Here is a 12,379-nt window from a genome sequence, read left to right as displayed (position 1 = left end):
CATCTCATCCGGAATAGGGCGCCTTTTTACAGTGTAGTGTCCCAGTCACTATAGTGGATCATTAGGAGCCACACAGACTACAAGGTGAGCACCCCTTAATGGCCCCACTAACAACTTTACAGCTATAACCTTAATTTTTCTCAGGAGGTCTCCCATTCAGGTACTGACCAGGCTCATACCTGCTTAGCCTCCCACTTGCTTAGCATAGTGGGTTGCCAATCGTAAGTTGCACGGTGATATGGCTGCTAATGTACACATTTAAGACAAATATGTGGCTAGGGTCTCTAAAAGTGATTTTTTAAGTTTATTTGTGGTCAGTTCCTTTCACGATGTTATTTTTCCACACACAGAACATAAATCGTTTTTCTACAAGAATGTTTCTGTCTTTTATTTATTAAGTTTACTTCAAAATTCAGATTTTTCTCTAATTTTCTTGTACAATTCATTCTGTGGATGGGTGCTGTTCAGTTAGCATCCGCACATAAGCTCAGGAGAATTGAGAATAATAGGACAAATAAACTATAATCAAACAGCAGGAGGAGCCATCAATGCCTCTTAAGTTATAAATATCACACCACCATCATAGAATTTCCAGACACTTCAAAACAGTGGAATCTGTTTTTTATTACAAGCTTATGATCATATCTTAATAGAACAGGTTAGAATTTTGAATTGTACAGAACTCAGAACAGTCTGAATTTTAAGCTTTCTTTATTCAATGGAACAGTCAGAATTACAAGCTGTTGAAAACTGTTTTGAATCTAATTCTTCCTGCCTGAAGCAAGTCCGATCTCCAGCTGTGTATGTGGTGATGTATATCTCTGCAGTGGCAGTGGTGATGCTGACAGTGTGTGGAAACCTGGTGGTGATAATCTCTATCTCTCACTTCAAGCAGCTCCACACACCAACTAACTTCCTAATGCTCTCCCTGGCTGTGGCAGATTTTCTAATAGGAGTAGCTGTGATGCCTTTCAGCTTAATTTTATTAATAGAGACCTGTTGGTATTTTGGAGAAACATTTTGTATGCTTTATAAAATCTTGTTTTTCATCTTCACCTCTGTTTCAATTGGTAATGTGGCATACATAGCTATTGACCGCTATTTTGTTGTTTGTTACCCATTACTTTATTCTACTAAAATCACAGTTAATGTTACAGCTTCTGTCATATTGCTTATTTGGCTGATATCAATACTATATAATTTTGTATTCATGTATTTTAATGGAAATATGGGTGGTGTTGAAAAGCTAAATATTTGTCTTGGAGACTGTGTGCTTTTTATATCTAAAAGCTGGGTAATAATTGATTTATTATTTACATTGATTTTGCCTTCTTCTGTAATGATAACATTATATTTCAAGATTTTTGTAGTTGCTCGACAGCATGCACATGCAATCAGCACTGTTACAGAGCAGATGCGTTCAGCAGATGGAGGCAATAATACAATTTCCACAAAATCTGAATGGAAAGCTGCAAAAACATTAGGAATATTAGTGATTGTATTTCTTCTCTGTTTGGTGCCGTATTATATATGCAGTCTCGTTCTTAAAAATGTGGACCGGTCCTCTTTAGTACTTAGTGTTCTAGGTTGGTTTTTATATTTTAATTCTGCCATCAATCCTATTATTTATGCTTTGTTTTATCCCTGGTTCCAGAGGTCGGTTAAACTGATTGTTACACTTAAGATATTTAAAATAGAATCCTCCCTGTTAAATGTGTTTTCTAAACATATTTAAATTTGCAGTCTTATCTTTCCACAGGTAACCTAAATAATTAGTTTAATTCTGCAACTGGAGCTAACCTTTTCAGCATGGAATAAACCTTTACTTGTCTCTTTACAGCCTACACATGCAGACACAGCTACCTACTTGAACTAATTCTGTTTATTGTAATTTTATTTTGAAGCTGATTTTTATCCTTAAGATATTTCGTATAATTGAACTGGAGTGTTTCTCTTGGAGTTTTACATGATAACTTTGTAGTTTAAATGTCTTTAAAGAAGTGTTTATGAACAGTTGAGCTGCTGGGGATGCTACAGATAAACTTTGATTTCAATTTTACATCCCCACCTTAAAATGTAAACTAGTACTTTATATATATATAAGGATTTATATATTCAATTTCTTTATTTAATTTTAGGTAATACTTTAACATGGGTTTTATGCAACAGCATACATGCAACCTAAAACCAAACTACAATTAATTTTATGTTAAAAATATTTTTAAAATATTTCTAAGCTTTTTGTGTTCTGTTTCATTGTACACATACAGTATGTGATACTTGTGTGTTTTTTAAATGTTTATGAAGTAAAAACCAAAGGTCTGAAGATAAAGAAAAGAAAAATAGCAGTATTTGAATACCCCGGTCCTACAGTGCTTTTCTTCCTTTGCTGTCTTTATCTCATTTCATACTGTATATTATATGAAGCCATCTTAAACACTACAATCTCAAGAAACTAACTGTTCTCAATATGAAAAACCCATTAAAATGTATTTGGTTTTGAAGGTTAATTTATGTACTTCTAAAGATGTATTTTTTCACCGTGTTTGTGGTTTTCTGTTTAAAGTCAAGGTATCTCTTTTGGCACACAGAAAGGTGCATGACAAAAAGCATACTTCTGTACGGATTCATTTCTATCAGTATTTTAGTTCTCCTTTGCCAAACAATCCTTGCACTAAGAAGCAACTTAAATGATTAATATTGATAAAATGTATCAATTAGAAATTTAAAAGTTAATCAATGCAGAAAGCTTGGCTAGAGTTGTGGTTTTATTTGTTTGTTTTTTTGGCATACTGGCTAAACTTTTATTTCAAATTCATATTTATTTTTTCTTTGTAAAAAATCCATTAGAATGTCTCCCAAAATGTTGTTGGTTATAATGGTATGTCATTTAGAAATCCAGTACCTTGAATTCATAATGAAATTTTCTGATGTGCACTCCTTTCATTAATTATCCATTGCAGAAAAAATAACATTTCAATGTTCAGTTCCTACATTGCCTATCTTTCATTTGCACTGTGCATTAGAAGATTTTTGTGGTTTGGACTTCAGTCACTGTACCTCTTTTGGCACAAACACTCACAGAAAGGTGCATGTCATAAAGTGTCTTTCTGTGCAAGTACTGTACATTTCTATCAATATTAAACAAGCTGTGGTATACCATGGTGTGTTTCAGCTTGCCATATACAATAGGTGGCTCTCGCTATTGAGGTGCATTAGATGTTTGTGAAATGGTGAGGTATAAAATAGACAAGGATATAATTAATTCAGATGGGTAGCTGCGTCAGCATGCGTAGGCTGCAAAGGAACAAGTAATAGGCTTATTCCAGGCTGAGAAGAGAAGAAAGACAACACAACGTTTTAGCCGTGGAGACTTTTTCAGGTGTGAGCAACCTCAACAGGTGAGCAACAGGTGTTGCTGATTCTTATGGAATGTGTTTTCTTTCTTCTTTTTTTCAGCATGGAATAAACCTATTACTTGATTCTTATGGAAGCCTGGTTCCACCAGGAACCAGGAAAAAAAACACACACTCTCATGTTTCAAGCACCACGTCTCTTCCCGTTAAAAAGAGGAAAGACTTTACAATTTAACTCTTCAGTTCACAGCGAAATTTCACCAGAGCCAGTCACTAATAGTTTATGCTAACGCCTAACTTTCTTAACACACGGCACCCCCCCACCCCGGGGGTTCCAGTTAGTGTGTGATTACGCATCAGTGAAAAACCGGAGGTTTAAAAAAAGAGAATTAGCTCGCTGGTAGTTTTCAGTGAGGTTTCGTGAAAAAGCTACAGACATTCCCAACAGCACCTGTCAGAAGATAGGACACAGCGACTCAGACACCCGTTGAATAGAAAAGGGCACTTTTAATTTTCTGTATAGCTGGTACAGCACCCCACCGCACCCGCATGCCAGCAGAGAGAGAGACACACACTTTTTCATTGTCAAAAAATAATTGTTTTTTACTTTGCCAGCACCCAGACAAACACAAACGCGTTTTACAACTCACTGTCTCGGGAAGGCCGGATGAATCGCTAAGGATACCAGTCATCTGGTTTCTCACTTTTCTCCCCCCATATAGGAGCATAAAGGCACAAACGTCCAGACTCAGAGACCGTTTCTACGCACAAGCTGTCAGATTGCTGAACTCTACCCCTACCACTGGCTCACGCTTATGTATTTGTTTTATCTCACACTGCTTGTCTTACTTTTTTTAAGCTGTAATTTAACTTGTTGTTGCTGCTGCTGTTCTGTGTTTATGTTTTCAGTGATTTCTTTCATGTCTTTGTATTGGAGCACACATACAAAGAAGCATTTCATTGCACTTTATATATGACAAATAAACTGAACTGAGCTGAATCAAATTCTTTAACTTGGTCACTTGCTGTCATTATTTTTTTAAAGTTTTGAGATGCTAATTTTAACTACATTTCCCATGAACACTTGCAAGGTTCAAATTAAAAACAATAAACATATGATTAAAATTATAACTACTTATAAACCACCTAGGCTGGGTGGGACCTGTAGCTCCCAAGGGAGCAGAACCGTGGATTGCTGGGAGGTGTAGTTTATGTGGACAGTAGAACGACTGGGCCATCTAGATTTGTGTTTTATGGTTTATTTTCATAAACTCAAGAAAGAGAAATACTGTGGCATAATTTCTTTGACAATCTGTTATAACTGTTAACATTTCTAATTTATTTAAGTAATTTGATTCAGTATATATACTGAAATGAATAGAAATATTCAGCAATATATGTGAAAAAAACACTTCAGTGCTGTTTATTTGCCTGATGCCAAGTGCAATTAAATGCTTAAGTAGGATAAGTCAAATCCTACTTAAATGATATTGAATTTGAATTGAAAATTGAAAATGAATTTTAGTGTTATGTTTTGATTATGAAGTCTGCTGCTATTCAAAATATTTTTATTTAATATTTTATTTTGCAATCCCTAAACATAATTCAAAAGCAGAAGTTTCACTTTATCATTTGAAATAAATGTATTTCTGGATGGAGTTGGGTGTGTTCTAAAGAGATTACAGATTGGTCAGCCATGAAATTAATATTTCAAACCCATTGTTACTTACAGTACATATGATATCTGGTGAGTTTCAGCATTCACTTTTCTGTAATCTGTAATCTTTTCTGTTTCAGCTAAATGAGGCAAATATAAAGACAAATCAGTCAGGATCTCTGAGTTTAATAAGTGAGCTCTAGGGTCTAAAATATTTCACATAACAAGACTGTCAACATCTACACAGTGTACATTAATAAACAACATAATGAGTCACTGGTTCACTCAAAGGTGTAACACACCTGTCTTCACTGTTATGGTACAGTTTCAACATATTCATAAGGTTTCTTTAGTTACTGGCAGTTGTAAAAATACCCCTTCTTTCCTCTTTTGTTTGAGTTAAAGAATTCTGTGAAGAAATCCTTAATAAAAAAAAAACACATACTGTATGATAATTCAGATATACACACTCACACCAGAGCCAATTTTGCTGAAAACAACCTCCCAGTAAGTCTTTGGACGGCACAGCACTGTACAGTACAATATAAGGTTTAAAGTCTTACATTTAAAGTTGCATTGTTTGTTTATTGCTGGTTGCTGAAATTTGGATAAAGACAAAAGATTTTTCCAACGCATATGTAAACCTGAAAGGGGCACATTGCAATCCCAACAAGCTATAATTCTAAACTATATCCATATATTCTGTTATTAAGATACTTAAAGCAAAACTCTGACCAGGCTTTGAACCGGCTACATTACAGTCCATGAGCATTTCATTGTCCATTACTACTATAAGGATAATATTTTTTTTTGTTAATGAATCCAGCAAGCCTACTACTGGGGACGCATGCGACACAATGTTGAGAAGTTATTTTTACTAGAATATGATAAGTGCATGAAACCAGAAACTCTAAGAGGTTTAAATATTTAATTTTGATTCACTATATTACTGTACTTCTTTTTCTGTCGACACACAGGTGCATTGTGCTTTTGAGGCACAAATTCCAATCCTTCTCCAGCTGCAGCACACTTTCTAAAAATGATTAAATCTCACTTAACACCACGTTCACAAAAGCCCCCCAAAATGTTAGAAACTACGTTCATTCATCATGTGGTCACTAAAGGCTGAATTTTAAAAACGCTTATGAGGTTTTATTTACGTGATCTGGATTTTAATGATTTTTTGAGTGGTATTTATTCGCTTTACATGTTTAAAATATTTTTATTTTTATAAAACTATGGTTTTATAAATATAGTATAGTTTATTAACTTTAATATGTTTTTTTCTTTACATGCACCATTAACGCTTGACCTCCATTGACAGTACACCACTCTGCAGCACAATAGTTGAAGGGAAATTTAAGTCTTCACAGCGCCCCCTGACAGGGTTACAGAGTAGTGCAGTGTCTGTACTCTGCTGTGCCTACCGCTGCATGCCTATGCACATTCTGCATGGCTGCATCTGTATTTACAAGTGATAGAGGCCCAAATGATCCTAGTAACAGGTCAGCCGAGGTCAGCTGAAAGCAATATGCTCAATACTGCTGGCCTGCCACAGTTGAGTTTTCATATCCTTACTTGTACATATAATACACATTATTGGTCCGAAATTACCTGGGTCAGTTTTGTCAGCCTTCTTATGGATCGGCGGTACATTAGCTATATTCTAGTCCTTAGCCATTATCCCTGACCTGTGCGATTGTTGGAAGGGTTTGGTTAGTAGCTTCAGAATAACATCTCTTGTTTCGTAGAGTAAAATTGATTAGTTGCCCTTGAACCCTGGGGTTTCATTTATCTTGAGTCCTTCAAATACCTGAAACACTTCAGTTTCTTCTGAGTACTATTATTAAAAAATATGTATTGCTGCTTGGTGGATGTTGTCTATTTCTTAATTACTGAAAAGCAGAGTTACATTAATGCATACTGTAGTTCATGTGCCATTTTCTTATCAGTATCTAAAAATGTATTATTGTTGTCTTGGGTATATTTTACTTCATTCATAATGCTCCTTTTGTTCTTGTTGTAGTTTTGAAAGTAGTATAAATGTTCTGTTTCTTTTATTTACCCCTCAGCATGGATAAACCTTTACCTGTTTCTTACCTGATCCATGCCTATTCATGCTGATGCAATTTCCTAAAGTTTATACATAAACCAGTTAAGCTAGTAATATATAAATATCAAGGAATATAGTAGCATAAACATGTGTTTTTAGCCTCCAATGGAATATTCCTTTCTACCTCTTTCTCTTCTAATATCCTTATTAAACTGTGTCTGTAGTTCATATACTTCCTCTGACTTCTGATGTCCTAGCCATGGTCCGATCATAGTTTGGGTTATAGTGAAGTCAAGAGGCTTTTTTAATTTATGAGAATTTATGATGCAGAGAAATTAGATTAACAATCTCATCATTTTATGTTTTTTTTTTTCTGTGTGGTAGAAAAACAGTGAGCTCTAATGATTAAGTGCATTTAAGACGTGGGGGGTGTCTCCAAAAGCAATTTTTAAAATGTACTGATGCATGTCATGTCAATGTATTGCTGCATTTTTTAAACATTCTTTACTCATGAAAAACCATGACAGCAGACTGCATTTATACCTCTGATTCTAACAAACACTTCCAGTTATTTTAGTGTGTTAAATTAATTTGTTGTCCTTTTACTATGTTATTTTTCCACACACATTAAATACAGGTATAATGTACGTTTCCATCTTCAAGTTACATTTTATTTATTAAGCTTATTTCAAAATGCATTGATATTTACTCTTATTTCCTTCTACATTTCAATATGGTGGGGGGCTGTTCTGTTAGCTCCCTCACATAACCCCAGAAAAATAGAGATTATTTGAACAAAGAAACTGTCATCAAATCCTGCTCATAGCAGGAGGAGTTAACACTCCTCTTGTGTTATAAATGTCACACCACCCACATGTTATTGTCAGACACTGTTAAGCGGACAAAGTGGATTGATTGTGTCTGTTTTTATCACAAATTTATAATTAAAACTATATAGTACTGGTTTCAAATTTGAATTGAAGAGAAGAGTCAGAATTTTAAGGTGACTTTATTCCATGGAACAGTCAGAATTACAAGCAGTCGAATACTGCTTCGAATCTAATTCTTCCTGCCTGAAGGAAGTGCGATCTCCAGCTGTGTATGTAGTGATGTATATTTCTGCAGTGGCAGTGGTGATGCTGACAGTGTGTGGAAACCTGGTGGTGATCATCTCTATCTCTCACTTCAAGCAGCTCCACACACCAACAAACTTCATAATGCTTTCTCTGGCTGTGGCAGACTTTCTAGTAGGAACAATTGTGATGCCTGTCTCCTCGTTTTTTTTAATAGAAACCTGTTGGTATTTTGGGGAAATATTTTGCATACTTTATAAAATCTTGTTTTTCTTCCTCACTTCTGTTTCAATTGGTAATGTTGCATGCATAGCTATTGACCGCTATTTTGTTGTGTGTCACCCATTACTTTATTCTACTAAAGTCAAAGTTAATGTAACAGCTTCTGTCATATTGCTTAATTGGATGATATCACTACTGTACAATTCAACATTCATGTATTTAAATGGAAATATTGATGGTGCTGAAATACAAAACTTTTGCACTGGAGACTGTTTGCTTTTCATGTCTAAAAGCTGGGTAGTAATTGATTTATTATGTACGTTGATTTTGCCTTCGTCTGTAATGATAACATTATATTTCAAGATTTTCATAGTTGCTCGAAAGCATGCACGAGCAATCAGCTCTGTTACAGAGCAGATGCGTTCAGCAGATGGAGACAATAATAAAATTTCCACAAAATCTGAAAGGAAAGCTGCAAAAACATTAGGAATATTAGTGATTGCATTTCTGCTCTGTTTGATACCATATTATATATGCAGTCTCGTTCTTAAAAATGTGGACCGGTCCTCTTTAGTACTTCGTGTTCTAGGTTGGCTGTTTTTTTTTAATTCAGTCATCAATCCTATAATTTATGCTTTGTTTTATCCCTGGTTCCAGAAGTCTGTTAACCTGATTGTTACTCTTCAGATATTTAAAACAGGATCCTCCCTGATAAACCTGTTTTCTAAAGAGATTTAAATTTACAGTCTTCTCTTAACGTTAGAAACATAAATAATGTTATAACTAATTTAATTCTGTAAATGTTTGTTTTTAAAATCTTTTTTCTAATTCTTATTCTGTATTAAATTCATATTTCATTGTAGATCATGTATTAATGTACCACCAAGTCCTGATCCAAGCAAATAAACAACTGTTTTGAAAAAGCTGGAGGATTGCTTTTATCCTTGATATTTTTCCCAAATGTCTATGTAGATTTCCATTTTTGAGAAATAATAAAACCTTTTATTACTTTTTATTTAATGTTAGTGCTATTGTTGTTTTATATGTTTTAGATCATTTTCATTTTATTTTAATGTTTTTACATAACTTTTTATGATCAGTATTTATAGAGGTGAACTGCTGGTGGCACATGGAGACCCTGCAGCTAAAGCTGAGATTTTAATATTATTTTGCTCACAAACTGGATAAACGTTGCTTCCAGTATTACAATCCTAAACAGCAGCATTAAATCAGCCAAAAACAGATGGAGCATTATGGTTCTATTACATTATACAGTATATTTTCCTTTTATTTCAGAGTTTTTACAGAAATAATGTACCTGTGACTGCAGCTGTGATTTTAGTATATTTTAGCTAATAAATAAAGGCTAAACCTTTATAGAAAATGTACAATCTTAACAACATCAAAAAAACTAAATAATAATTTTACTATTTAATTTATTTTGGTGTTGTAAAAAAATAACATTTAAAACATGTTTTCCTAACTTGGTTGTTTATTTGTGTACTTTTTGCAAAACACTTGAATTTATTTTTCTTTCTCCTTCTTCAATCTCTTTATCAAATTTCACCTGTTATATGAAACAATATAAAAAATTCAAGAAGTCAAGAACATTTAATAAAACATTTATTTGAATTTGAAGGTTCAATGATGTGCCTTTGAAGATTTTAGTTTTAGTTTTTTGTAGTCTTTTTGAATATTTATAACTTTGAATGGCTGCATCTGTTGAAGTAATAGAAGCATAGAAGCAATATAAAAATGTCAATTAGAACATTAAGCTTAACCAAATATGAATAACAATAATAAAAGTGTTTAAAGTTTAAATCATAATGACCATGTGCGTTTTTAACATACACCTTCATTTTGCTATATTCCTTTTTATTGTGTATAGCAGGGTATCATCAGTACTTTATTTGTAAATCACAATGTGAAGGAGCTCAATGTGAATGGAAGAGAGAATATCTGTGAGAGGCATTGGAGATACTGGAGTGCTTAACTGACATGTGCATAACACTTAACATCAATGTAAAACTCTTTGAACATATTTCCAAGCCACCACTGTCAATAACATACTAAGATGGTAAAATATATAAAAGTAAGAATAAATTATTACAAACTATATGCTAATTATTAATAATATTATATTAATATTAAACTAGTAGCCTTATCTATCAATAGCTAGTAAGGTGATCACTCTTAGGCAGCAAATATATATTTTTAGTGGCAATATATTCATTATAAGAAGTCAAAGAGATAGAATGAAATAATTTATTTTATTTAAACAAAATTATTTAAATAATAAAAATTAGCTATTTAAAATTTAATTATTACATTGAAATTAAATTATTTAATAATTGAATTATTTGTAAACACATTAGATTTTTTAAATGTCACACGGTCGTGTTGGAGCTGTGCTTACAGATCACAGAGTGTGGACAGTTTCTAGAAAAACAGGTGCACTCCGATGAACTCCGGTGAACTCCGGCACAAATTAAACACAGGATACTCCTGTAAGTGTTACATTCAGAAAAAGGAGCATCCTTTTGTTGCCTGAAGTACATCTTTCAGTTTTGGATTACATAAATGTTTGTCAGATAATACACACAACTGTGCTCTATTTGGGACTGGTGTTTTTGCGTTAAGACACTTAAAAAAAACAGGACAGCTATTCACACAGACACTTATAAGTACTCTGTACCATCAGACAGCAAATCAATCTGCTTCTGTCTTACACATTCATCCCGACTCTGTGATTAAAAGGATTTAAGGATGCTACTAGCATTAGAGCTTCACTATGCATGGTACAGTGTTGAGATGGTTTGAATTTACTGAAACTATAAGAAATCAGAAGATTAAATTGAGAAAGTACCTTTATGGCTACCAGGAATTAATTGTAAAAAAACAATATACAGATCCATTCAGAATGCATGGGGATAATGCAGTACTTTGCAATGCACATGCTATGTTTTACAGCACCTTTTTAAAAATACTATGTTGTGGGACTGCACTGCTTTGTAAAACTGCCAAGTGAAAGCTCAACGTGACAGTTAGAAGCATTGGGGCTGTTGTCAGGGAACGCCTGGTTTTGAATCCCGGTCAAAGCTCAGGGACAATCTTTTTCCAATTATAGAATTTAAGTTGTATACTGTTTAGACTTTTATTAATTTTCAACTGTATACTACAGTACTTTAAATGTTGAATTAATTAAAAAAGAGAGTAACTTTACAAAAACAACATTACTCAGTTAGATATATTGTTACGTCCTCGTGCGTGCCCATGTTTTGTTTAGTTTTTTGTCGCTCCCTGTATTCAGGTACCCCACCCCCCATTGGTCCATCACTACACCATCTTTGCCATTATGACATCATCTTAAATCAACTCTCGACCAATCAGAACTCAACTTACAGTATTTAACTTGGAGGTTTTCAGAATGAAGGGGCCTTTCGCTTGATTTAGATTCTGCTCGGCTTAGCTTCAATTTCGCTTTGTTTTCGCTTTCGTTTTGCTTTGGCTTCTCTTTGTTTTCGGTTGTTTTGTTTAGTCTGTGTGTTTTCGTATAGCTTCAGCTTTGTTGGTTTGTGTTCATCTCCTCGTACTTTTGTTTGTTTGTGTATTATCCTGTATTTCACCATTACCTTGCCCAAACGTGTCATATCAACGTCTGTGCTCTTTTGTGCCCTATTCCTTGTCTACACTCATGTTCCCTTATTTGTATTTGTAGTTCACTTGTGTACTTGTGTGAACTTTTGTGTTAAGGGTTAGTTAAGGTTGTCGGGTACATTCTGCACACATAGTTGATTTCTATATTAGTAACACTAGTTTAGGACAGGTGAGTCGTGTTTGTCTTGTATGGTTTTGGGTAGTTAGTGAAGGTTAGCCAGGGCATTAGAAGACACCGAAGACCGAGTGTTTCGGGTTTCGGGTAAGTGATTGGCTGTCCAAAATGACCGACAGGAGCACTCGTGGTGCATTGGTCGGTAGTGAAAAGATTTAATCATGTAATCTCTTTACTGTGCACATT

At 34.1% G+C, this 12,379-nt stretch overlaps 2 protein-coding genes across 2 annotated transcripts; both read left to right on the top strand.

Moving 5' to 3' along the window:
• Window positions 1–718: 718 nt before the first annotated feature.
• LOC148675511 (trace amine-associated receptor 13c-like) lies at window positions 719–1,735 on the top strand. The gene has a single exon (XM_088627196.1). It carries the CDS (start codon window positions 719–721, stop codon window positions 1,733–1,735), a length of 1,017 nt encoding a protein of 338 aa, XP_088483322.1.
• Window positions 1,736–7,964: 6,229 nt separating this feature from the next.
• LOC148675510 (trace amine-associated receptor 13c-like) lies at window positions 7,965–9,730 on the top strand. The gene has a single exon (XM_088627195.1). It carries the CDS (start codon window positions 8,083–8,085, stop codon window positions 9,097–9,099), a length of 1,017 nt encoding a protein of 338 aa, XP_088483321.1. The 5' UTR covers window positions 7,965–8,082; the 3' UTR covers window positions 9,100–9,730.
• Window positions 9,731–12,379: the final 2,649 nt, after the last annotated feature.

This window comes from Lepisosteus platostomus, chromosome 3 (assembly GCF_059453375.1).
Source record: "Lepisosteus platostomus isolate fLepPlt1 chromosome 3, fLepPlt1.hap1, whole genome shotgun sequence".
NCBI lineage: Eukaryota > Metazoa > Chordata > Actinopteri > Semionotiformes > Lepisosteidae > Lepisosteus > Lepisosteus platostomus.
This window is presented reverse-complemented; position numbering and strand designations above follow the sequence as displayed.

Coding starts and splice junctions, on each gene's coding strand:
- LOC148675510 (XM_088627195.1), top strand. CDS start 8,083: ATGGAACAGTCAGAATTACAAGCAGTCGAATACTGCTTCGAATCTAAT.
- LOC148675511 (XM_088627196.1), top strand. CDS start 719: ATGGAACAGTCAGAATTACAAGCTGTTGAAAACTGTTTTGAATCTAAT.